At 39.0% G+C, this 27,948-nt stretch overlaps 1 protein-coding gene across 1 annotated transcript in view; it reads right to left on the bottom strand.

Annotated features, from left to right (window-relative positions):
• LOC133965309 (CUB and sushi domain-containing protein 3-like) overlaps window positions 1-27,948 on the bottom strand; it is a 205,497-nt gene that overhangs the window by 136,114 nt on the left and 41,435 nt on the right. Inside the window, exons 4-11 of the mRNA XM_062399793.1 lie at window positions 20,290-20,484; window positions 13,511-13,579; window positions 13,333-13,471; window positions 5,545-5,657; window positions 4,381-4,458; window positions 2,895-2,982; window positions 2,142-2,266; window positions 1,586-1,707 (exon numbers count right to left, since the gene is read on the bottom strand). Coding sequence (XP_062255777.1) covers window positions 1,586-1,707; window positions 2,142-2,266; window positions 2,895-2,982; window positions 4,381-4,458; window positions 5,545-5,657; window positions 13,333-13,471; window positions 13,511-13,579; window positions 20,290-20,484 — 929 coding nt within the window. The remainder of the gene's footprint in view (window positions 1-1,585; window positions 1,708-2,141; window positions 2,267-2,894; window positions 2,983-4,380; window positions 4,459-5,544; window positions 5,658-13,332; window positions 13,472-13,510; window positions 13,580-20,289; window positions 20,485-27,948) is intronic.

Raw genomic sequence — 27,948 nt, 5'->3', positions numbered from 1 at the left:
CAAGCCTATTTAAAGTGTAATGCCATACACATACACAAGCAGACAGCAAACAATGCTTCAGAACCAGGGACTTTATTTTTCTATCTCATACTTTAGATAGCTGCATAATGTGCAATTTACTCTTGTATTTTTATGAAATATACAGCAACTACAACTAAAAATGGATGGCACACAAAAAGACTTAACTTCCATAAAATGTTTGAGTGTTAACAAAATAAGGCTTTGACAAAGAGTTCACATCCATGCTATACATCATAAACACCCATCAGTGCTATATAGAAGATAACAGCACCGTTTCGCACAAACTGTCAAATCAAATGATACGAGCCAATTCAAGGGGCCTACATTATCCACTGCCTGTCCACACTCATCCAGGAGAGTTTCAGGTCAGCTGTCAATGGTACATCTTTTATTTTCTTCACATATGTATACAATATCACAAAAGATGATATTTTCAAAAATCAAATTGGCAACATCTGCTTAGACTCATAATAATCATGAATCTACTGCAGAGACATTACACAATTAAACCACACTACCTCGCTCTTCACTTTGCGTGTATGGGTTAGTGACGAAAAGAGGATATACTGTACTAACATGAATGTTGATGACAAGTGCTCATACTAAGCATAATCTTTTCTGGTCATGCCAGGAAAATGTCTCCACAAAATACATGTGCTAAAGCTTCAACACAATGCACTCACACACATTATAACCATAATAACACTAATGTACCAAGTTTCAGTGCCGAGTCCATGGTTTGTTTGCCCTGGAGAGGGTGAGTATTAAATGAGCAGTAGTTGGTTATTGTTTATAAGCAGGATGGCACCTAGATGACACCCCTGTGTATTTGCCTCACTGGACAGAATACCAATAGAGGAATTTGATGTAGAGGCCGTAATGACAATTAGGAAAACAGCTTTGACCTCTTCACTTTGGGGAAAAGCTGGTCTCATTTAATCATTATTTCTCTCCATTTCTGTTGTCCCAGATGAATGATGTGAATCGCTTAATTACCACCAGCCAACCATACACTGGTGGCGTAGTGAGAACGGAAATGTGATCCCGCTGCAGCTAATATATTAATGAGTGACACTTAAGGTGAGCTTAAGTCAAATACATGCCTTTTCTATATAACCTGTTCCCATCTTGGGAGGCCGTTGGAAAATAAATGCACTCATAAATAGATATACAGAAATGGAATGCCTGGACAAATACTGCATGTTCTAATGTAAAGGGTGAAGGTTCACTCATGGGGCAACAGAAGAAGCTTCCCTATCTGTGCTTACTCTACATCTAATGAGGTACTGTTACACTTCTCTAGCAAAAACAGAGAAGGGGACCACTTACTTAAACTCTTCTTAGCGCTCTCTGGGACTTCTTCAACAAATGGATCCAGTTAAGTGTTATTTCATCTTTATAATTGCCATATTTACATTGCAACTGCATTAAATATGCTGTGAAGCAGATATGAATGTGTGACCCAAAGCTTATCTTGTGCACCATCCAGTATCCCTGTTTAATTTATCTATTTAGACATCTGAAGAGGAGAGAAACATGTTAGGTTGTAACATTGCTGTGGTACCTTGTTTGGATCACTGGCTGTGATGATCCAGACACACTGGGAGTTACTCTCATACTGGATAGGAAAGTTAGGGGATGTGAAGGTCCCTGATGGTCCCTGTAGATTTGACCCACACGTTTTCACTGCAGCCATATAGAGACAAACAGGGAGACAAGGACAATGTATTTAAGAGAGATTCAAATTATAATTTATCAATTCAAAAGATATACATTCATAATATATCATTGTTCAGCGTGCATATTATAAATAATATAAGACTCTACAAGTCAGATGTAGGACTGATACATTTACAATAATTGTAACAAAATAGAAACGTAATATGTTTTTTATAGAAGGTCTACGAACTGCATTACATTTAATCAAGTCCTAAAAGGTGCTCAAGGTATTATGAAACATATAATAAAAGCCAGAGCAGTTTGGAATGAAAACAGAGTGCTGCAGAGGAGGCTTTCATACATAATTAACAGAACTTTCCTCTATCTGCATCAAGCCTGTATCCAGAGGCAATGCCTTAATCAAACTGTTTTATTATTAGCTTTTCAGTAGCCTGGCTCACCCTTGCAGACGGGTCTGTGGTCGCTCCAAGCAGCGAAGACTTCGGCTACACGCTGGCAGGTAATCGTTTTGGAACCCTGCAGCACATGGTCTTCATCACAGGTAAATTGAGCAGTTGCTGCGATGCTGAGAAGATAAAAAACAGCGTTAGTGCCTGGAAAAGCAATCAATGCGTCAAAAATGACTCCTGATCAAATATGAGATGTATTATTTTTCATGTCATTCATTACAGGTTCATATTGGACAGTGGATCAATACATTCCATTCAGTAGATAAATTGGCAAATATATTTATTTATTAACTCCCTTCACTTTCCACACATACACTATGTCTAGACTGTGAGTTGACTGGGACAGGACACTCCTTAGGCTCGGAGCATATATCATTTTATATTGACAAAGAAACAAATCACTTGTAGCACAAGTAACTAAATCTCTGTTGTAACAGGCTCATTTAGAGAGGGTTTCTAAAGCTGCATTATGTGTATTCTATACGACTCACAAGACAAACAGAAATGTATACAAAGTTTGTTAAATGTCCAAGTAAATAGTCTCCTAAAATACGATATAGTATGTGGATATTGTCATTTTTTTAGGATATGGATTATATTCACAAGAGGATTCTCCGTGGCTGAGGAAAATGGTAAATACATCTACTATGGCAGTAATGGTGACTGGGTAAATTGGTTGGAGAGCATGTTTTCCTACTTCTAAACCCAAGCTGCTTCACTAGGGCTGCAGAGGCGCCAAATCACCTGAAGTCAGAGCCAATCCGTTTGCCATTCTCCGGCTCCCCCGGGTCAGGGCAGTAATTAGACACCTGTTTGATTCCTCCTTCATTCACTGAGTGAGAAAGACAAGGACCAAGAACGCTGTGAGAGATACACTTGATATTTCCAAGCCTCACACTTTCAGAAAAACACCCACTGCAGTGGAAAGCACTCGGAGAGTAGATAAATCTGACTTCAAATGTTCGTCATATTTGGTAACAAAATTCGCTTCCAGGAAATCACGCATGTAGTTGGACAAATCAAGCTCATCTCTCAATGTCAGGGACTATCAACTGCCAGGTATTTGGCAACACTGTTGTAAATAAACATTTGTGTTTTGTGAGATCAGAGTGAGGGCCAAGGGTAAAAGCAAGTCTCTTACCTGTACGAGACAATATAAAAAGAAATGCATCTGGACTTGGCAGTGAATAAGATGATAAAATGACCTTTAACTTTCAATTGCTGGAGTTGGAAAGAGTCTTGCAGATATGCTTGCATAGCCTTTACCATTGTAGGAAGGTAAGGTACCGGATTGGACTCAAGCGATCTCTCTATGTTCTGTTCTGTAAATCAAACACCTCATGCACTGGAAATGAAATTCATGAATGATGTAGTATCCCAATTATCCTTAAAGTTCGCTGCAATATTTGAGGTAAGACATCAACCCACACACAGAGACCCATCGGTTTTAATGCTACCATAATACTATCAGCAAATATTTTCTCCTTTTACTTCTTTCAGGAAGTTCATTAGCTTTGAAGTAAATTGTTGTGGGTTATAATGCAGTTATGAGTTCAATTATATGCAATGAATCCACCAGGCAAATTAAGCATCTCTTCAGTCTTTTAAATGATATACAGTATTGTCTCTTAGAAGAGATTACAGCCCTTTGCATTATTCATGTCACCATGCAATGCAGAATCAATGACACATAAGGCAATAAAGATTACAACCTGTTATCACTGAAATGTTTAGCACACTGTGGAGTTAAAGGGAATTGTGTTCCTGATTTATGTTAATGACAGAGCTCTGCAAGCAATTAAAATGCATTCAATTCAGTCTGAGTGTACACAAATCATCTGCGTGAGAGGTCACTCAACCTTGACTACTTCTGTGTGTATAGATCACACAGTGAATGGACATAAGTCAGCCTGATGTATTGTTTCAATAGTGCAAAATGAGACACAGGAAGTTTTGGACATTTGCAGCTGATCAAATTTAGCATTTTGCTGCAAGATACATTATTTACATCTAAATGAGTTCAGTTCTATCAGGACAGGAAGTCCCGGACTGCAGGGGATATGGAGTATGAGAAAGAAAAAGAGACTGCACTTCTGCTAAATCTAGTACTGTAGCTTAATTCTGTCACCAAATGATGCAGCAAAAAAAAAGAGACAAGAAATAAAGCAAGTCCTACACAAACAAAAAATCCAAACAGTGAAACAGTTGCATAAGAAAAATAAAGACTTACTCAAAGACAGTTTGTTAGTGTTGTCCTTTCCTGGTAATAATTTTACCCCTCTGGATTTAAGCTCTCCAGAGCTTTTCACTGGTCGAGAGTAACAGAAAGAGTTCATTAGATAAAGAAGTTACAGTATTAGATGTGAGAAGATACAGTACAAGTGTTTCTTTCTCAGGATAATACTTGGCACTTTGAAGAACATCAACATGTAATTGATACTGGTGTGCAGCCTTTCTCTGAAGAAATTAGTTCAATGGCCCTGATGCATTCCAAAGGGTTACCTTGGCAATTCCATAAACTCTAAATTAGTTTTTCATGTTTGTCTGTTCATATAATTCTGACATATTAAACAGTGGATAGAAATTGATTGGTTAGAGCAGATTTAATGGTTATAGCTTGTGGGGGGGGGGGATTTCATGCAGAATCAATGGGGAGCTCAAGGATGGCAATTCTACAAAACTTAAAATTGAATATGCAAAAGCAATTAATGATGCAACAAGCAAAACATGCCAATTGCATTGGGTCACATGCCTTCACAGACCACATGAGGACTTTTCAAAAGCACACTGCGTAAAAAATAAATAACTTAGTTCTTCTCTTCTCACTTGAGGTATCTCCCCTTTGCATTAAAAATAAACCCATATAAGAGCGCCACCACTGCACAACAAAGCACTGCAATAGATGAGAAATGCGATTTTTCAAGCAATTGATTTTGTGTCTTCCATTTACCGTATTGCCACATATGCACTTTATTGAAAGTTTTTATCGAGCTGGTGATGGTTAAGTTGCAGGTTTAATATCTGGCTTGCAGCCTGGCTTTAAGCCTCTGTGTTATAGTATATGAAGCATAGACATAAGTCACGCCATAGAACAATGTGAGGGCAAAGGATTACTGAGCTCCTGAAGCTGAATTTTATCAGAGGAAGTAGAAGAGTATGTACAGAATTTAACTGTCAAATATTTGATTAACTAATTCCTTTGAAGTCAATGGTTTGAAGCTGAAAAGGCATCAGTGCCCTCTACAGAGGGGCATTAATCAAAGTGTTTAATATTCAGTTAACAAAGATCAAAAAATGTTTTGTAATTGCACAGTTTTTCTCCTACAACGATCTCTTTTTTGCTGAAGAAGGGGACCCTCTATTACCATGGGCAAATTAAGTATTCATGTCTTACCTTGATACTGAGCCCTGAAGCCTTTGTGGCGGTGGTTGCTCTCTGTCACAAAATGCAGCCGCAGCCAGTTTTTGTTGCTGATGATTGGAGCTGGAATGTTCATCCCAGTCATCCTGAGTGGAAAGAGTCACAAATAAAAGAATACTTGTCATTTGCTTTCACTTTATTTCAAACGGACAGCTTTTCGGTGATTGAAATCTTTGTGTGTGTGTTTGTAAAGTGGTAGGACAAAAAGGCTGGGTCTCTATTCATGGGCTGTATCCTTCAGCGGCCACATTTGAAGAACAATTGCATCACAAGGCTGCTTCAAATGCGTCTTTCCATTGCAGAAAAACAAAGACTCCAATGGGGGGATTCTTCCCAGCCCAACCTATCCCAGGATTCATTGCACTTCAGTTAAGAACCATATTTCAAAGAGATAATGGCGCAAGCAAGCGATGAGACGTCCACTACTTGAGTATCATGCTAGGTCTGTCCAGAAAAGTCTGTATGTTTCACCTAAATGTGCAGACACGGATCATCATATCTGAGCTTATCTCTGTTAAACCTCTGTGTGTTGTGAGACCACGTCTGTCTTAATACTGACTTCAGTGCTTTAAAGCAAAAGATGTATTCAGCGTGTGGCCACAGCATCAGAGACTCTCAATAATCGTAGAGATTTAGAGCTGCCAGGGGCCTTCATGTTTGTCTGGCTAACCAGCTAGTTTTTTTTTTTTCAATTGCCTTGCTGGTCCTGCACCGTATCCTGTCACACCACAGTCAATAGAGCACAATGCCATTGTAGCTTTGAAACAGAGACTTGGGACAGGCGGAAAGAAACATGATGCAGTTGATTACCTAAAGAGGTAAAATGCGTCTTATCAGACAGATTAAATGCTGTAACATGTTGATTTTTAATTGATTTTCAAACTACCTGAGACTTTGTTTAACTACTTTTTTTTTATTTCATATTATCCATTGTAAGGGGAGATGAAGGCAGCTTTCACAGGGGAATTAAAAGGTAATTAATTTTCACACAAAAGCTGACCTTTTCTCACATTGCTTCATTGATAGAAGAGCCTGATGTATGGAGCAGAATGAAAAAGAACAGCCTTCAAGTGGCTGAACTATGTAGAGGAAACCGCCTACAAGTTTCCTGCAGTGGAAGCTGCAAATTAACACAAGATTTCCGCTCGAAGTCTAAAAGAAAATGGATAGTGACAATAAAGCTCTACCCATCAGGAAGGTGCTCGGACGCTCCAGGCAGGACAGGAGTGATGTTACGAACTTAGGAGCAGCAGAGGTGAATATATAGCTGTCATAACAGCAGAGAATGGCAGGGCAAGTGAAACATGATGTGTCATCAACTGTAAATAAAGCCATGATGACAGAGAATGTTTCTCCGGTGGTTATTATTTGTTTTTACACAGAGAAAACTATTGATTTATCCAACACAACCATGCATACATAATTATCCCCGTTACATTAAAGTACAAAGTGAAGATATATATTTTTGATGCCTGGTTTTCAAAGTGGGAATAGACTCGCCACTCCCTTCAGCAACTGTGCTCCCGAAAGACCACAAATGTGCTCATATACTGGAAATCATCAAAGGAAGAAGACTTACAGCATCAGATGTGACCTGAACAATTGATGACTGCGTGCCTCAATGTTATCATGACTGCATAGGTCAAGATATTAAATCCTGCGTGATGTCAGTGAAAACGTTCTGTGACTGATTGTATGAATATATTATTTCTATCACAGCCTTTTGTTTGTTAAGTTGCCCTTGTCTGTCCAGTTTGTGATAAACTATAACATCAGCTGAATGGTCGCACAAAATAATTCAGGGTTGTTCTTCACAAAATATTGATGCACATCACTGCTACTTGTCATTGTTACTGTCGTGGAAACAAGTGCATTGCTTGAACAAATGAGTGCTGTCTACTGTTTTCTCATTGTATCTACCCCAGTGCATACTGAGCGACAAAAGATGAGAAAGTCCAATTGAAAAAATGGATTCCTCCCATATTGCACTGCCATTCTATCTCTGAAGGCTTACTTAGCTGGGTATTTCTTCCTTCATATATATGCAATATGGCATTTCAAAGATTATTTCTTGGCTTGAGTGCAGATTTTTCATGTGCTTGGTTTTATCCAAGTTTTAAAATGCTTCATATCATTGATTTGGGGCTTCTCCAATACTAATGGTAAATTCAGATGTAGGCATGTGAAGCACATTGAAGAGTTTTCATGAAGTCTGAGTATAACGTGGCTTATTTGATAGAATGAGGGGTTGAAGGGACCATGGCAATCTCATCAAAAATACCAACATAATGAGTCCCAATGTGCAGGTACTGTGGCCAAACGTGGCCTTGAGGCCAGAGTAATAAGCTGAAATCCCAAGTGCCTCTCCTCTGCCTCACAGAGGCAGCCTATACATAGGTGCACCCCAGATAATGAGCGATCAATTCAAATTTGTCAAAAAAGATAAGGCCTGGTGATTTGGGCTTTTACTCCCACACACATTCTATAAAATCTGACAAGAGGGAGTATTTGTAAGAATATTTTATGTGCTCTCTATCCTTCATCAAATTACTTCCTCTTCAGAAGCTCTTCAGGAGATACTGCCAGCAGATTGGCTTCTGAAAACAGTGAGCCATGCAGTCACTGTATACCCAGTGGCCTCTTACATTAATTACCCTGGTGAAATACCTGGGTTGACTGTCAATTCACATACTTTCAATTAAAGGTTGCCTCTTCAGACCTGGATCACAGAGGAGCACATCTCTTGGAGGCATTTTGATATTTTGCCTGAGAAGATCAATAATAAATCCCAGAAAGAAGAAATTGAATCTAATACATATGGTAATTTCAACCTGCTTTGAATATTGTAAACTTCCTCTGAGAATCATTTAGCCACTGCTCATATTCAGTGCACCAAACAGGATATTGCCAGATTCCTCAGTGAACCAAGCTAGATATTTCAAGATTGCTCAGTGGAAAAATTAAAAATGTCTGGACTCTTACAACTTGCAGAATTAATGCTAATCAGAAAAATATCGGAAGACACGTAGAGTAGAGAATTGACTTCCCTAATGTGTAGGTTAAACACCACCTCTCAAATCCACAAAAATCCTTACAGGTTTTATGCCTCATGTACACATTTGATATAATGAGTGGCATGTAATCCAAAGCTTGTTGTTTTTGCCCTTTGTGAACAAGGCTGTACAATTATATTAAAGGGCAGAAGAATAACAAAGAACTATTTTTCTTAGTTTAGGAAGAATCCGATGTTGGCTTTTGAAAAAAGGAAAGAGATGGCTTATTTTTTTGTCTATTTCCACTGTGATTGATGTGTAGCCTCACATCAACCTTCCTCAGCGTGACCGCAATGGAATCGATAAACTCATTTGCAGAGATCTGATAGAAATCTTCAATTGATGAAAAGGATAAAAGCTGCTAAGATATGTCAGCAAAACATATTTTCATGCCCCACGGTCCTGGATATCGTGGACTTTCCACTATCACAAATTGTTTTTATTAATTAGCAATCATCTATCTTCCACTTTAGGAAAACTGGTTGGCAACATTGGACTGTTCCACATTTACTAGGTTTTACCATTTTATGCCATACATAACTTAAAATGTATAATCCTTACATTTGTCTGAGTAAGTGGGTAAGGAGTTAAGTAATTTTAATTTCTGGAGAAATCAGAATTTAAATGGTTGTGCATTTTTTTTTTATCCAAATCAGCTAACATTAAGCAACGTTACAAAATTATTTGTTACGTGAAACCACTCCTGTGAATTTCTCTTCCGCTCAAATAACTGTCACTACAAACAGTAAACAGTAAACTAGCTAGTTCATCAAGAGAAAGGCAATGGGGAATAAATTCTAGGTGGCTGCTTGTAAAAAGTGCAAAAAGTATATGCTACAATAGCTGCAAAGAAGGTACGTTGTCACATAGATGCTGCAATGATTGACCAATACATTTAGAAGCACACAATTCAAACACCAAAACAGGAGGACAAGAAGGCCCAAACTAATTTGATGTAAGTGACTGTAGCGTGTGTTTAATCATAGGTGATGGGTCGGGTCTGGTGCGGAGCTTTGTAGGTGCCTGTTTTCTCTGCTGGGAGCTGTCTAACATAATTCCAATAGTTCAGCGCTGCAGACTGCTAAGACCATTAATGATTGAAGCTTTCAAACAAACTGCCTTCAAAGTGTTCATTTGGGACAGAGAAAAATATCACTGCCTCCATTTCCCAAAGCTCCACCATAACTCACCCATAAACATTTCAAACTGACACATTTACAAAGCCAACAAATCCCCATGCGCCTACTCTTAAACCAGTCAGTGTTCCCTGTATGGAGGAATCTACAATGTAATTGCAATTATTTATTTTTTCTTTTATCCCATATGTGGAATTTATTTGTTGATCTAATTGTTAATTATGTTAGGAATAATTACTATGTAGTGGACTGTCCTGTGAACTATTATATTTTTTCTTATTACCAAGCACTAAATTAATTATTCTGTCTGGGATGAAAGTTTCGTCATGTGCAAACACATTTTTGCCATCCATATTTTTTAATCATGTTTAATACTTGATAACCACCTGCATTAGCACAGGTTAAGAGAGGATAACGGGTGAATTTGGGTCAGGCCTAACAGCTATTTGCCTAAAAAAGGCTAAGAGGAGATACATCTCTCTGACGAGGAGCTTCTTGGATGTCAATCATCGTTAAGCACTTCTAAAGCTCAAGGGTAAATTGACAGTTTGCTAGTCTCCAATCGCAGCTGGTGCTATATGTTAGGACACTTGAAAGTTTAGCTGTCCAATGGCCTTGTACACAGCCATATACACTCGTAAAAAGAGGGGGGGCAAGAGCAAAAGATTTTATGGGCATGAGAGAATTGCTGGCTTTGAATCGTGTTTGTTTGCTTTGTCTGTTTGTTTACCTGGCCGAGTTGAAGCCATCTCTCTAAAATGATTGCCCAGCTGCACTTCAGCTCACTGGGTCCCGCTTGGATTGTAGGGGCTTAAAAGAACTCAGCCTGACATCTTCTGACATTTGGTGACATGGAAAAACATCATTTTGGAGTTTCAAAGAATTCAAGTGAAGCCTGCTGACTGCTGACTGCACATTCACAAGTAAAACTTCCCCCAAAAAAGTGCTGCTGGTTTAAAATGATCGATAAATAAACAAACTGTGTATTTATCTCCTCTATAGACACTAAACTTCAGTATAAAACTGAAATACATATTTAATCACACAGAATTGTACTAGTTTAAAACCAAATGTAATGATGGGTAATGTAACATAAAAATGTAACCATATATTTGAATCTATATTTGTATTAATAACTAAAATTACCGCACTGGTTGTACTTTGCCCTTTATTGTTGACCACTTAAATATGATAAGTTTATCTTTGACCACTTAAACATGAGTGACAACTTATCAAAAGTAGAAGAAATTCCCTCATGACGGTGTTATATCCCACACTCATGAGGCCAAAACAATTTTTTGAGGTCACAGGAATGCAAGGTCAGTGTGACCTTGACCTTTGACTGTCAGGCACTAAAAATGTATCAGTTCACCTTAAATCCAAGTGAATATTTGTCCCAAATTTTAAGACATTCCCTCAAGTTGTTCCTAATGTTCAAGAATTTAATATTTTTGAGTACCATCCAAAAACAGTTAACAGGAGGAGTCAGGGAAAGAAGTCTGTCTTTCCTGATCAGAAAACCAAAAGAATATAAATAGCAATGAAATATAATTAACAATGTAACAACATTGATTCCGTATACAGCAGAAGACACAAGAGTTCATTTTAAAACTTTTGTACTTCAGAGCGGGTTAGCTGGTGGTCTGTCAAAACAAATCAATGTCATCTCATATCAGCTCAATGTCATACTCTCTTTAGCTGCGTCAACAATACAATACTTAGCAGTTATTGGCCCACCCTGAGCACTGCTCCCTTCCATCTCTCTCTATCTCTCTCTTTCTCTCGCTCTCTCTCTCTCTCCCTCCCTCCCTCCCTCCCTCCCTCACTGACACAATGTCTGCCTCTCTCTCCCTCCGACTCTAGATGACAACTCTCAGGGACAACAAAGCTTGAAGCTCAGTGATTGATTAGAGCTTCTTTCAGACAATTTTAAATAATGCCCGACAGTATCGCATAAACCTGGTGGATGCTCCCATTTGCACAGGACTCAGAAGAGACAGATAACCTTAACTTCAAGGTCGGAGGTCAAATCCATTTCATATTTCCTTGTTTCTGTTGGGAGTGACTTCCAAATTAAGCCTACGAGAAAGCCATAAATGAAAAGCGACTGAAGGCTGCTATTTAAAATAAAACTCTGATTCATGTGCCCCTTCATCAAGATTATGCAACAGGGAATCACCTTCTCTGTGACTTGACTTAAATTAATTCACTTAGCACCACATGGAATATTCAAAATGTTTTCTGCTCGTAAATATCCAAGAAAAGTCGTTAAAAGGTGGCTAGCTTCTCTTCTGTATGCTGTAGCTTTCCATGCATAGAGCTGACTTTAAAGATCTGATCCTATAAAAAAAAAACATGGTCGCAATCAACCATACATACTGAACCTTTGTTCATTTACATCCTTTGAAAACTTAGCAGGCAGACCTCCTCGTTATCCAAAGAACTAAGACAGAAGCCTTAGGCAATACAGCCTTGTTTTACCAAGCCCCCTCCACCCTTTGGAATTAACTCGGAGCTGCCAACTCTCTTATAACAGTAAATCTAGAGACCAACATTTTTTGTTCTCTCTCTGAGTGCCCATTAACTTCTCTTTTTTATGATTACACGCCGTCCGAAACACATAAATTACTCAGCTAGGTAGATTATATATCTGAACTTAATGTAATTTTACTACTGGATTTTAACCCCACATTTGAGGTCGGGAAGTTAGGTGTGCCATTGCTCCGTTGGGGAGAAACAGGAGCTGTTCAGACCAATCAAATTGTGAGGGCGGGCTTCATACGATGATGGACAGATGATCAACAGTAACCTTATCAACCACGTCACCAAAGGGCACTTGGGTTGAAGTCTTTTTCAACAAACATGCCTGCCGCTGGATAGCTGAGATGTGTAGATGCTGCCATTGATTCTGGTTTAGAAGACATCGACAGTGCAATCATTTTGAAAGAGGAACAGAGAAACATGATCAAGGCATTTGTAGATCGAAAATATGTTTTTGCCATCCTTCCTACAGGATTCGGAAAAAGCTAAATGTATCAGCTGGCCCCGATGGTTGCGAAGAAGATGGGACACAATCAAAACCCAGTGGTCATTGGATGAAGTTCATCTAACTTACAAATGGTAAGAGAAAGTCGTGACTGTCTGACTTAGTAAATAACTCACAATGTCATGATATAGTTGACAACAACTATGCGTCACTTAACATACGTCACTACCGACGTTGCTCTGATTGGTTGTAGGTCTATCCAATTGAGTGAAGAGGCATATTTTTTCCTGGTTCGGTTGAAACACGCCCCATAATCACAGCCCAATGGAGCAGTATCAGACTCATATTCTGACTAGAATTATGAGTATGACAACGTCAGGCTACTACAGTATAGCACTAAACATATTTTCCTTCATGATATGTAGTGCCCTTCTCCACCTGACATACAACAAAAACGCCAGATCACAAAACTTGTGGACACTGACATACGGGTAACACATACCAACATACAGTTACACTAGAACTATGTATATACATCAACTGAAATACAAACACTACCCTTGTTCCTTCTCACAACCCAACTCACCAGATGGTTGGCGTTTCAGATCCCTCTACTTCCAGATAGTCCGACTTTTCCTCCATCTGAAATTCCGTGAACACCAGAGAGATGGTATCCCCGGGATCTGCCAGGATGGTCCACTTACACTCCCCACTGCTGCCTAGACCTCCAGCACCTCCACCTCCGCCAGTGCCCAGGGAGTCGCTGCTGGGGAAATCGAAGCTGGAGATGAGCCCGCTGGAGCCCCTCAGGGTGCCACCGCACGTGTCCTCCGCTGTCAGTCACAAAGAGGAAGGCCGGGTGCAGAGAGAAAAAGACACACAGACTCTTGGTTATTTCAGAGCCATTTTTCAAAGTTCAACATTGGGAAAAAGTGGCTATAGGCATAAAACATCTGTACCCGTCCATTCAGATAAATGAAAACCATAGACAGAAAAATGTTGAGGCTGATGCTGGAGCTGCAGAGGTCATCTAAACATGAAGCTGCACAGGTCATTTAAACCTGAAGCTGCAGAGGTCATCTTTACACAATTAGGAAATTGATAATGGTATGAAATTGTGAATAAAAGGTTTATTTTGTTTTCTATACAATGGCAGGAAATAAAGGATTCATAAGTGACAATCGGCAGAACTATTAACCAATTAATTGTGCATGAATTCTGTCACAGTTTTGTTGAGCAGTTTCTATGTGAGAGGAAAAGACCCAACTCTCGCTTTTGTGCTTTTTTTTCTCCCCCCCCCCATTCTCCCTCCATCCAAGAGTCAGTAATTCATCATTATGTCCACGGAGCCCCTCATGTTTCAGGAAACAAACAAATGGTGATAAACAGGGCTTATAATGCTGTGAAATTGTATATTTTTTCAGTGTGGGGAGCAAGGCGCGTCAGCTGAATGTTAATGCACTACACCATAACAGTGGCTTGCTCTCTTTCACTCCAAGTCCCTTTTCCCCCTTCTCTGCCTCACCCTTTCTAATATCTCTCCATCTCTCCCTCCATTCCACTCTTCCAAACCTTCTCAGATCTTTTAAACTATTACTCGCCAGCCTCCCTTCTATCCCTGCATTCGTTTTTTTTTTCTCCCTTAAGAATTGTAATGATGGCAGGGCTTTCACAGTTTTCACATCATTTAAGACTAATATGTGACACTCAGCTGTGCCAGCTGAAACCTTTGATGGCTCAGCGCTTGACTCAGGGCTGTCAAAGCTGCCAGCCTTGGAACATTCCTGTATGCTGCATTACACGATTGGTCAAGGAACAAGGAAGCAGATGAAATTATAAATAAGATAAAGAAAAAGAGGGAGAAGATTGGAGAACTGGGGCTGCTGGTTAGCTTTATCCATGTTCTTTGACACAGGAGAAGCATAGCAGTTGATCACAGTCTTTATATGAAGGCAGCGATGGCAGAAAGATACAGGGTGAGACATGATGTCCTCAAATATATGATTCATGTCAAGAAGACTTCTTTTTAGACCAGACCATGGGCAGGCCTTCATTTGTTGAATGCCCACAGCCTCTTAACTACAAAAGCACAAGGACTCCTGATTTGCTCACCACCATAAAACAATTGTGCTGACTGAGAAAATTGTGCATCCCATTAATGCATTTAATGCCACATTTCAAAGAGTGCCTAGCATATTGATGTGTTGCAGAGGAGCGATATTACATTTTAACCTCACGACAGGCAGCAGCATAAAATGTCCCTATGGCCATGGAGGCAAAGAGAGTGTGAACGAAATAGTGGAGAAGTATTGATAGATGGTGGGAGGAGTGAGTGTAGGACAGAAGACAGACAAAAATACCAAAAAGTGTCAGGGAAAAAGACGAGTGAAAACCGAATCAGTGAGAGAGAAAAAGGGAATGTGGTATAGAAAAGAATGAAGGGAAGGCAGGAATTCTAAAATAAGAGAGACAGGACAGAGATAAAAGGACTGAGAGGCAAAATAGAGTAAAAGTAAATAAAGGGTAAATCACCATTGAACACCATTCAACTCAGGAAGCTGTGTGCAAACTTGGATGTGACAGGTATAAGGGAACTGTGACTAAAAAAAGCAGACGTGGCAGTGATTAGTGCCAGTCTGCAAATTAAGTAACTTAAGAGAGACTTTTTAGTAAAACTACCTCGAAGTCATTTTTAGGTTTGTGGGCTTTGGATTAATCGGTAATATTTCAGCACAGGGCTTCCTCAAGGGTATGAGACAGATTTCCACAACCACATTTAATGAAAATAACCTCACTCATAACTCATTAATGTGTCTACAATTGTAACCAATTAAATTGCTCTGGCAAATTAAATCGATGCTAGGGAGAAATCCATTATAGTACCGAAGCACTGAAACTGATTTCTTCACTGTTTCTTTGAGAAGCATCCATGCATGGTACTGTAAATCATGCACAAGCAAACTGCTGTCTGATGCTGAGAAACGCTTAGCAGCTTGAGAAATTCAAATGGCTTCACCTGGATAATGTCTTACAGTTTCTATACATTCACATGCAGTGTGTCACTGAGATGCATTGCAGCACACAAGGTAAGGTCTGACAACAAGGTTGAGTTGCATAAAGGAAGGAACTGAATGCTGGGCAATATATTCCCTAACACATCATTAAAAGCGTGTTCTGGATTTGAAGAAAAGGTTGTATCTGTCTCCTTTAAAAATGGTGGCTGTATTAGAAAAAAAAAGATGGTGGTGAGGATTAGGACTGCTTTAGCTGAGCTCATTTACATCCCCAGCATCAGCAATCTAATGCTACTTGAGGAGGGATTAAGCCTCTCTCCCCTTGACTTTGATCAGATATATAACACTTGTCTTTCTACTTAGAAATATTCACCCCCAAGGATAAAGGGAATGAAGGGACTCATGTATAATTTTTGCACTACCAGAGGTTTTTTCCTTTGTAATAATCCCTGTGTTAATGCAGAGGCAATGACTATGTCTACAGTAAGTCCCTCATTTGCTCGGTCGCAAGTCCAGTTAAACATTGATAGGGTTGAGGAACAGCAGGGAGATCTGTAATGACTGCAGATATATAATTCATATGACATCATACATATATATATATATATATACACCAATCACAGGGCCAACATACATAGACAACCTTTCACACTCACATTCAGCAATATTAAGAGTTTCCAATGAACTTAAACTTAACTTAATCCACATATACATAAGTAGTACATTGATATAACGAGGAAACCAGGTTTCGAACATATAACTTTTAGCTGGGAGGAGACAGCATTAACCACTACACCACTATGCCTCTTTCATTTAGTCATAGTTTATAAAGTATACAATGACTCATCAACATCTCCTACATCTGAGATAAATCAATATTGTTAATTTAGTTGTAATTACAAATGCAATTAATATATTTGCCTATTTCACGACTGACAGCTATAACTTGGTGAGAATACTGAGCTATTTTCATATCAACTCTACATGTACAAAAAGATTCAGCACTTGGACTAGGAAAAAAAGTGCCATGGGCAAGTGGGAACGTCAATGTTCTGACTTTAATGCTCAATTTGCGTAGTAGAGCGCTGAGAAAGGCAGTTTAATCCAGTCATACTCTGACTGAATGGTCTATGCGTCCTAATTCTTTTATTCTGGTGGACAGAGGCTGGCAACAAGAATAACAGTGTGTCAATAGACAATATTCTCATGTTACCATACTTACCTGTATGCTCTCTTGCTGCCCGTTTTAATGAATGTCCAGAGACAATTTAGACGGAGGGAATTGAAGTGGGCCCCTGTGAGAAGCAGCAGCAGCAGCTCTCAATTAGAATGGGCATTAATTATCCATCTCACTGCTTTTCTGCTTGGAGTTGACCATGTTTGGGTCTCTACATCAGTTTTTCAGTCTCTTTGACAACACACTTGCACCACCCCTGGCAACAGGCTAACATCGTCCTTTAATGAAAAGGAACCTTCCATCTGCAGCTTGTTGTTTCCTCTAAGCTTGCCGTATCTCAAACATTTGCTGAACCATATTCTTTCTGCTGTGCTTTGCATTGTAGAGTGAGTTGGCATGAGCAGATATGTTCTGCTGGCTTTGGGATGTTTAAGGATTGTATATAAAGATGAGAGTTGGAGAACTTTGACTCATTTTTTCGTTTTTCCTCTTTTTGGTTTGAACGATGGGGGACCACCTGAATTAAAATGCAGAAACTTAGTTAAGGCTCCATCCACATTCCTAAGGGTTTATTTGAAAATGCACCAACCCTGCTCCAGATACGCTTGGTGACCACACAACTCCAGAGTTTTAGAGTCACCCAATCAGAGAAGTTTGGAAGCGCAGCTGGCTAAGTTTTAGTTGAAAACTCGAGAGCTGTATTTTAGTCTGGAGGGGCAGAAACTGATATGTTTGGAAACAATGACATAGACTCTCACAACCTCTTTCTGATTTGGTCTTTTCCGTCAGGAGGTAAACTTCGCTGATTCGTCAAGCTCCAATCACTTGACTATCTTTCAGAATAAAACAACCGGCATTAGCTTGAGTAGAATGCAACATGGATCAATTCCAAGCTTCACTGAGTCTGTTGTCTTTGTTTGTTATGCAGTTAAAACTCTATGCAGTTAAACTCTTTTTTACAATGATAAAAACTTGTTACATGCTTAGAAGACAAGCTATTATTTAAGCATACATACATACCCATTGTATGTGATTGGTCCCGTGATTTGTGTTTTTTGGCTTGTTATTATAGAAGAAGATATCTACTGATACGGAGCCACAGCTTTTGTGGACTGAAATTGTTTGAGGTAAAAATGCTTTTTTCAATTTGTTTTATTATGGATGTTGCCTAAGAAGTGTAGTTATTTGCGTTTCATTCCAATAAAAACTATCTGACACAACTTAAAAATATTGTTTAAAAAGTTACATACTGGTCTACTCCACATAGTTCATAGTGTGGAATAGAACCCTCATGAAGTCAGTTAAAGTTTGCTGAGTATTCTGGTAGATTGGAAGGAAATGATATGAGAATGACTTCCAAGCCTTCTCTGTAAGAGTGTTTACCTAATAGTTGTTAATTTGTCCTTGCGGACACTGTTTGATGTGGTGGCTGTCTCTAAAAATAACAGCAGCACTTACTGGGAGGTGATTTGGGGTAAAGCGAGGCTGACACAGCAAATGCAAAGGAAAAGGTGTTGCCTGCTGGGAGTATGTGCAGCACAAGTTTGATGTTAAGCCAAACTGCAATAAAGACATCTCTTCACCTAAACAGTTCTCTTGAGTAAAACCAATTCAGTAACCAAAGTGTGTTGAAGGGTCCATATGAAGATTCAGATTGCTCCAAGAGATTACAGCTAAAGAATTGTTGTTAAATGATACGCCATACACTGCTTAAGTTTGTGCACGTCATCACAATGTGCAGGAAATCTCTCTCAATGCACAATGCCTTTAAGATTGGATTAATTTAACTACTGTGACAAGGTCTCATTTAATCACAGCATTGAATAAACACCATGGTATCAAGAGCACATCAGTCTTTTATCAACCAAATATCAGATTCTTTAAGAATTCAAGTCCTGGGTAACATAGTGATTTTTAATATGCAAAGCAGTTTCTGAGTAGGAAAAAAGCAAATATGAAGTTTCCCAAGTGTCAAAAAAGAAAAACTGACTCCTAAAACTTTTTGAAATATCTTCCAGCAGTTAACTGATCTTGGCACTAGCTATAGATTCAAACAGTATGGGTCCCCATCATTTTTCAGTTTGTTTAATATTTTAGAACTACCAAGTGCATGTTAAATGAGGCAAATACTCGTGCATAATGTGGTATTTTGGTATAGCTTTGATAGATTGGATGTTGAGGTTTTGTGGATTAAAATCCCCCAAAAAACAGGCACTTTAAATGGTTACACTTGTAAAATCCTCCATCTCCTATTAACAGACTGTTTCACTGAAGAATAAATAACAGGTTAAAATTAATTACATTCACGAGCAACGAGGTTAACAGCCCATATGATCCATTTTATTTTGGTTTCACTTGTCCTGAGGTAGACACATTTTTTTACAATCGAAACGTTTCCACAACATAAACCTGCCAGATTCATTTGCCGGCAGTCACAGTATTTCCAATCTGCCAGGCAGGATAAAAAGGAACAGTAAATACTGCGATTGCATGAGTTTCAGGTTATGAAGGAATAATGTGGCATTTTCATTTGCAACCCCCTGTCTTTCTCCCTTCTGTGTCTGTATACAGGCTATAACAGTTCGTTCTTGTGTTTTGGGAGCTGGGTAACCACAATAAACTAAAAGTGAGCCTGGTTTCATTTCTCACTGTCCAACATTCCTGGAGAGTAATAACGAACTATGTGCCTTTATTCTCGTAGCTCAGGTAACCTGGTGTTACTACCCATTCAGTCTGAGAGGAGAGTTGACCAAGACCTCAGTAAGACAGCAGTTGTCCTGCCCCCTTACAGGTCATAGAACCCACCACACTTTGTTAAGATCAGATTTAGTAGACCTGTTAAGTGTTGCAAAGAAGAGGCACAGAAGTGTTCAGTGAAGTCACAGCACAGAAGAAACACTGCAACACTTCATAGTAGATGTATGACTCCTGCCAACAGCAATAATGTATTAAGCTACCTCTTCCACTGGAATAAATATTTGATTAACCTTTCCATACTCTGCGGCTCTAATCAACTACTTCACCGTGATTAAAATCACTCCAGCCCATTGCAAAACATTTTTTATCTAATGACGACTACCACTTTCGCTATATCTGCGGTGCAGACCAATCATCCAGTCGCACTGTACAATTAGTAATTTAAAATAAATTAATGGAAATTTAAATGACGAAACAAAATATCACCCTCGTTACTTAAAATGTCTTGGGGCAACCCTCAAATATGTAGATAACTTCATGTTCTTCATGACATAATTTAAAATATTCCACAGCTGGGAGATAAAGTTTGCTTCAAAAAGCAGCACATGCAGTTAAAATAATCTATTACTTATTTTCTGAAATAAAACATCCTCACCTCTGCAGATTGGCACAGGAAAGTCCCACACTGACACCCCAGCTGCATTAGTGACACAGGTGAGTTGTGAATGTCCATCTAGGACATAGCCAGTAACACACCGGTAGCGAATCTTGCCACCAACGTTGAACTGGGTTCCATTCAGTATGCCTTTGGGTGGAACCCCAGGGTTTCCACATGAACTGCTTCTTAGCTCTGGAAAATGGAAAGAGAAGACAAAGTTGTTCAGATTAACAATGTTTTGCTATATATGACATATACCAGTCTTCCTTTATTTGATCTTAAGTCATATATGCAAAGCAATTTCAAGTATGTCTTAGTAGTCTTAACTTCAGTAATTAAGTCTGCATACATGTTAAATTGTTAAACTTTTAGTTTGGGTTTTAAGTCATTGCTACTCAAATGCCCAATTACATTTGAGGAAATTAAATTAATATGAGAGTACAATAACATGTGATAACCAAGTAGCACTGATGTGCCGTTCTGGTGTCTTACCAATCTCCTTATGGTAAGAGTTCACTAAAATAACAAATCTATCACTGGGAGCAGCAATGAAATGCAGGGAAAAACAAGTCAATTGGCAAAACATAAAAAAATAAACCTATACAAAAAGATGGTAGGAGGACCTAAAACAAAAAACTACATGTATAATGATTTTCCAATCCACAGTTTGGTTCATATGAGTTTTTTTTTCTTCTTTTGTTTGTTTTGTGGGGAGGGGGAAAAACACATGAACCAACGCTGTTGACTTGAATGTGCCCGTCTAGTCTGAAATTGAAGAGTTGTTATCCATCTTGAACTAATTTAAATAGCCTTACTTTTAACACAGGCGTGATCATATTGTCAATACTGGATCACAGCAGTTATATCACAAAATATACAGCTCGACTTAACTGTACAAATATGTGTTCAAGTATTAATTGTGAATAGAGCGGAACAGGCTGCACCTGAAGTGGTGCCAGCGGATGTCACAGTTCCATCATTCTGTATGGCAATATGAGAATGTGGAATCATTACACCTCCTCTGCAGACTATAATCATTTACAGACCTGAGTGGCCACTCTGCTTTATAGTTGGGGAAGAACAAGTCATTTTGATCATTTCAGTGTTGAAAAATCCTTATAAAAAAAAACATCACAGCACTAAATATGCACCAGATCTTCAAATGTTAAACAGCACCTATTGTCGAATGGCCTTTGTGTGAATGGATCTCTTATAATTCATTTAAATACTGTCTCTCATTTGCTTTCCCATTACTGCAATGTCTATTCTTTATTTCCTTATTTCTCTGCCTTATGTATCACTGTTCTTATCATGGCACAGATATTACAGGGAAGGTACTGCATGTCAAAAAACAACAGTACCCATGAAAAATAAGAAACAAGATGGCAATGATATTCTAAATCTTTAGCCGGACCCATTTTTAAGGAAGATATATTGAAGTATAAATATTCCACAGGAAGACACTGTCTTATTGTGCTCATGTGCTGACACAGCCAAAGTACTTATGATCAATGTATTCACTGGTAAACTAGTGACAGATAATTTTGATAAACATCTAACTGAAGTGTGATTAACAAGACTAGAGGTTTCTCCTCTAATTTTGTCTCTGCTGATACATTTTGTGCAGACCGGACATTTGCAGGGGAATTTTGGCAACGCTTCTATTTCAATCTGCAGTCTAGGACAATAACACATCATTTTATTTTGCCTCAGGAGAAGTGCTAACCAAGAAATTGTAAGAATATGTGCGATAAACAATAACAAAAGACCATATGAAACATTGCACATAGTAAAAAAATAATTTAAATACACATGCAATAGATTCACGCAGATTATGTTTAAGTAAAAGCCCTTTAATCACAGAACTAATTTAACAGGCTTTAAATATGTAGAGGAGAGAAATCTGCTTCTACCATCACAGTATGGGTAAGTAACAACCATTTACCTTAAATTGTATGGTTTGCTATGATGACTGACAGGAGTGCCAATAGATGTGCAGCTACACAACCAAAATGGCTGCCACTGATCATGGACTTTCAAGTAAGTTTCCACTTACTCCCATTGCACAAAAATAAACCCCAAATATACCAACTTGAGAGCTGACCTCTTGCCGTCATTTGGAGTCGAGAGTCTGCAGTAGTGATCAGGGTGCCGTGATATTGTGGGCCTGCCGATCAATCAAACCCAGCTAGTCTGATCACATCCAGTGTTGTCCTCATGGTAATACTAGGTACCTCCATCCTTCAGCTTCAGAATGACCATGCAGTCAAATTTAAGGACTATTTTTAAGTGTTATCTGTTTGCTGCTTATTGTTCCAATGGTCAAGTCAGAAAACTGTAAGCCTTTTTTTACACCAACATTAACTCCATCCATCGATAGATGTAAAGATGGATATATATAGACCGAGTAAGATAGGAAAGTATACATAAGGTCCTGATCCTGATCTTTGTACAGTCTGTGTTTATTATTATGTCATGGTAATCTCCATCCTCAAATACAGCAGGTCTCTGGCAGGCCTCCCTTCAGGCACAGTGAAACCCTTACAGATTGTCCAGAATGCAGCGGCATGTCTGGTCTTCCATCAACCTAAAAGGGCACGCATCATTCCATTGGTCACCAGAATCGAATTCAGGTGACTCATGGCTGCCAACAGAGAAAACTTGTGGTTCTGCAGGACAGACCAGAATAAAGGCACATAACTCTACACTATGTCATGGCATTGTCATCCCTACACACAGGGCAATCATGGTCTAGACTGTTCTCATTCGTGGTTCACCAATGGCAGAACAAGCTTTTTGCTGCTTTCAGAGCTCAAACTTCCATCCATTTTCAAGAGCCTCTCGAAGACTCATGTCATCTGAGAGCACCTACTGTCCCTCACATCTCTAACAACATAACATGCTTAACTAGCCTTTACTTTGCACTTATTCTACACATTGTCTTATTAGGTAGATTTAGCCCTTAGCACTTACTCCAAGGGTCTGCTCTACTGGAGGTTTTATTGCTGTCCATCAATTCTACCTCGCTTAGGATAAAAACGTCTGCCAAATGTGTAAATGAACGAAATTGATTTCACTGACTGACATCTGTAAAGTCACAATTTCCAGGAATCTTTATTTAAGTCTAATTTCGACTCTATTTTACACAGCAGACGCTCATAAACACATCCCTTATAAGTATGGTCTACAATGAGTGCAATATAAAATCAACTGACAGCTCTTTATATTCATGAGAAAAATGAATCACCAACAGACTGCAACAGGAATAAGGTAGGAAAGCTGGTTTGGGCCAATCGAAGTCTGTAAGATTAAATCACTGATGAATGACCGGAAGTTCAATTGGTAGAATGCCATCCCTGACAGAGACATGATGTGTAGGAGTTCAGTCCATTTGATTTGTTAGAACTAAGAAAACGCAATTTTGTGTGTTACAGTCTAGCAATTCTACCGCCAATAACATGTTTGTGTTCACCTTAAAAGAAATGCTGGACTTAGTCACTGCCCCCAAATGCCCTTATATATGTTTGTGAAAGAATCTTTCCGACCTTTCTTTTGTCTGAGCTCAGCCTGTATCTTTGAGGAGTAGAGCTGCAACATGATCAGGCGGAAGTTGACAAGATACTGCAGAATGCAGAAATGAAAGGATCTGGTTTTGATCTTTGTTTTATAAGGGTGTTTCCATAGTATTTCCTCAAGGCTTATGTGCTGTTCTCTGTAACATTAGGTTGTCTGCTTGGTGAAAATATCTGAGAGCTGCCAACCCAAACCCACAGTGTGTCTGAGAGAGTGACTTATGACAAAATTGTCTCGGGCTATTATCTGTTATCTTGTGTCTGCAAAATGTGTCTTGTTTACTATATAATGAGAACCTGGCCTTCACCCAGACTGATGTGTGGGTGAGGAGTGAGAAACAAAGTTAAGATTCGATGCCGGTATCTGCATGACATCTGACCAGTGCAGAGGTCAGCGGCGAGGAGGGACAGTCAGACTACTTACTATCATATTCATATGAAGCTCCAGTACTTTGCCGTAGCAGATGTGTATACATGACAGACTGTTTTCTTTGACATGCCTGAGGTTAACTGACAAAGGTTCAGTTCAAGGAAAGATTCTATTTATCATCCATATACCATATAGTACGATTTTGTGTGGTCACAAAATGTTTATACCAAATCAAAATAGATTTGGTTCATATAAACCCTAAAAGTGAGCGACCTCAATATTCAGACTGTTAACCAATCCCTACACAAATTAATAAAAAATATCTGACGTTTTATTATGTAGCAATTGTTCACTGTTCAAATCAAATCTAGCTTTGTAATACAGGCTGCAATGAATACATGCTTCCCTACATGGCACAGCATGAACCTTGGCAACAAATTGCAAATTTGTCTCAATGGGAATTACAGGGAGCCTGTGAAATTGAATTGTATTTGTTTGAAATACCAGATTGGTGTAGCTCAACAAAATGTGAAAGAGCATATGACAGGCAATCCAAATATGTACAAACCCACTACAACAATCTTTTAGAGTTTGGTTTACACAACGTGAAATATAGATTCAGCACACTGCAGAGCTGAAAACATTTGCATTTAAAAAAAGGAAATCTGATGGTCAGCACCTGGTGCTGTGTTCAACTAGAGATCCTTCAGAACGCTAACAAATAATATGCGATTGGACAATTACCAAACGAGGAGAGTAACAGTCACAGGGGGGTACCGCATACAGTGCTCAAGCTATTTAACACTCATAGGCCAAAACAAAAAAAACTGAACCGTGCTGGCAAGCTTTTCTTGGACGACTTGTTGGTGAATAACTGTGCCAATGATGTTGAGACAAAAAAGGAGGTCAGGTAATGTAGAACCAATATATCAGACACTGCACTGTAAATGTCACATATGATCTTATCTTTAAATTGGATTGAATGTACTGTAGCTGATCTACTATTCTCAAGTGGCCGCCACAAGTGGTAATTCATTCTGTTAGGCTCCAAGTCAGAGCAGTTAAGTGGTTTTCATGTACAGAAAACAAAGCCTATCAATCGCTTGACCGGAGCTCTGACTGTATAGTCGCACTTGCTGAGCTGAGATATGGCTGAACAGACGGTACCCCTGGCATCCCCACGGTAACAAACACAACAAACTCAGTTTAGAATTGTTGATATTGTTAAAGTTTCTTTGCTGATTATTGGAAACAAATGCTAGTTTTTAATACCTTCTAAGTCTCTTTAAGTGCTCCACAGATCAGCATTTTGCTTGAAGCTCCTGGGCATTACACTGATTCAGCCAGGCATCTCTCATGGGGTATCTCATAAAGTTACACAGTGCAAGAGCAGGCATTTGGGATGCACAGTGGGAATAAAGGAGGCACTATTCTCCCCATTACAAGTCATTGTACCATCAGAATTATTTTTAAGCGGTTATTTTAAGGAAAAGTAGACACAATAATGACTGGATGAAAACAATGCAATACCACTTCTATTTTTCTTTTTCTATTCTCTGGTTCTGAGGAGCAAGACGGGGGGGCTCCATGCAATTAGCTACCATCCAATTAGCATTTGTTTTGGAGTATAACGTCATCTTAACACATGGTTGAGATCTGATCATTGTAAAAGCCAGAACAAATTATTATTAAATAATTAAACTAGTGCTGTCAGTTTAACGCGTTATTAACGGCATTAACGCAAACCCATTTTAACGCCTTCAATTTTTTTATCGCGAGGACAAGGCAGAGCTGCCAACTCTCACGCTTTCGCCGTGTGACACACGCTTTTGCATGTTGGTGGTTGACTAAGTCACAATTATTTTTTAAAACATCATCGTGTCAGGCCGTCATGAAGTACAAGGAGCGGGCGAGTGTGTGTGTATGTCTCTGTGTGTGTTTGCGTGGTTCCAAATAGCGCACCATAGCCCCGCCCCCTGCCCCCGCGCACTCGCTCAGGGAAACACAGTGAGATCAGAGCTCGTTCACATGGAGCAGCCTCTCAGTGACTCACTGCTTCTTAACTATGAAAACAGTGAAAACACAGAGTTTCTCTGGTCTCAGCTGATCAGATATCAGCGCCTCAGCTTCTCAATCAGAGCAGAAGCTGCAGTTGGTTTCTATCAAGCTTCAGTATCTGTGTTCGCCTCCAGTCTGAAATGCTCTCGCTTTTTGTTTTAATATTTCGCCAACTAAATTATGTATTTTTAAGCTACTAGGCTGCAGCTGTATGTTTTTATGTATTTCAAAATAGGGTACTTCTTATTTCATACATTTTCCACAAATATGGGGAGGACTCAAACAGCCCTACACAGTTCTGTGTTTGTTTCAAAGTAGGCCAACACTTGCCTGTGTATTTTGTTTGTTTGTTATTTTGTTGCTTGTCTGTTTGAGAGGCCTGACTGCCATCTTCAAAGCAAACTTGAAAAAAAGAAAATATTAAGCCATGGTTTAACTGCACTATAGATAGAGTCCTTGTTTGTCTGAAATGTGCACTTTATAATTTTATTTTGTACCGCCCTGTTTGGCAATGTTGTTTTTCAATAAAATAAAACATTTGCATAAAGCAAGCCAATCCACTTTCCATGTTGATAGAGCATTAAAACCCCCAAAAAATTATGGAGAAAAAATTAATGAAGGGACATTAAGAATAGATACAAATTTGCGATTAATCGCGATTAATTTTGAGTTAACTATGACATAAATGCGATTAATCTTTTATTAAATATATTTATCGTTTGACAGCACTAAATTAAACCCTTCACACCCCTTCCCTTGTGTCGTGCATAGAAACATCAGTGTTAAATAAAAAGCACATCATCAACTGGCTGTTTCCCTAACTCTCTGAAGGAGGCAAGAGTAAACTCTCTCCTGAAGAAACCCAAACCTCAATCCATCTGAAGTAAACTACTAGACCTGTCTCTCTTCTTGCCTTTCTTTCCAAAGCTCTCGAGCGAGCTATCTTTGATCAGCTTTCCTCCCATCTTCACCATAACAACATTCTGTATCCCAACCTTGTCCTCTCACTACTGGGGTCCCTCAAGGTTCCATCCTGGGTCCCCCCCCTCTTCTCTCTGCACACCAACTCTCTCTGCTCTTTCACTCATACACATTTTTTTTTCCTACAGTACTTTCTTGATTCTTGTTGTTCTAGGTTTGTACCCTCATGGTTGAATGCACTTATTATATGTTTTTGATAAAAGCGTCACCTTAATTAAATTTAATGTAATGTGAAGCACATTGAAGCCTTTGAAAATGAATGTGGAACCATACATTGCAAACTTTCCTCTCAAGTTGAAAATGTAAATCTTCTTTCTTTCTCAGAAGGAGGTTGAAAAACCAGTCCATGCAGTTGTTGCCTCTGGACTGACTACTGTAATTCTTTATCATCAGGATGTTCCAATCACAAAGAAACCCCTCCAGTTGATCCAGCACAAGAACTGACACAAACATATATCATAAAATTAGCGTATCTAGTCTCCATAGTCAGAAAATAATTAAAATCCTCTCCTTACATACAAAGCTCCTAATGACCAAGCACAGTCAATTATTAAATAACTCATAGCAAATTATTATCCCAATCACCTTGATCTCTATATGCAGGCTTACATGACGTGATTTCTAGAGTCTCCAAGAGAAGAACAGGAGACAGAGCCTAGAGCTATTAGGCTCCTC

This window comes from Platichthys flesus, chromosome 11, assembly GCF_949316205.1.
Source record: "Platichthys flesus chromosome 11, fPlaFle2.1, whole genome shotgun sequence".
NCBI lineage: Eukaryota > Metazoa > Chordata > Actinopteri > Pleuronectiformes > Pleuronectidae > Platichthys > Platichthys flesus.
The sequence above is the reverse complement of the archived record's forward strand: the minus strand, read 5'-3'. Positions and strand labels throughout refer to the sequence as shown.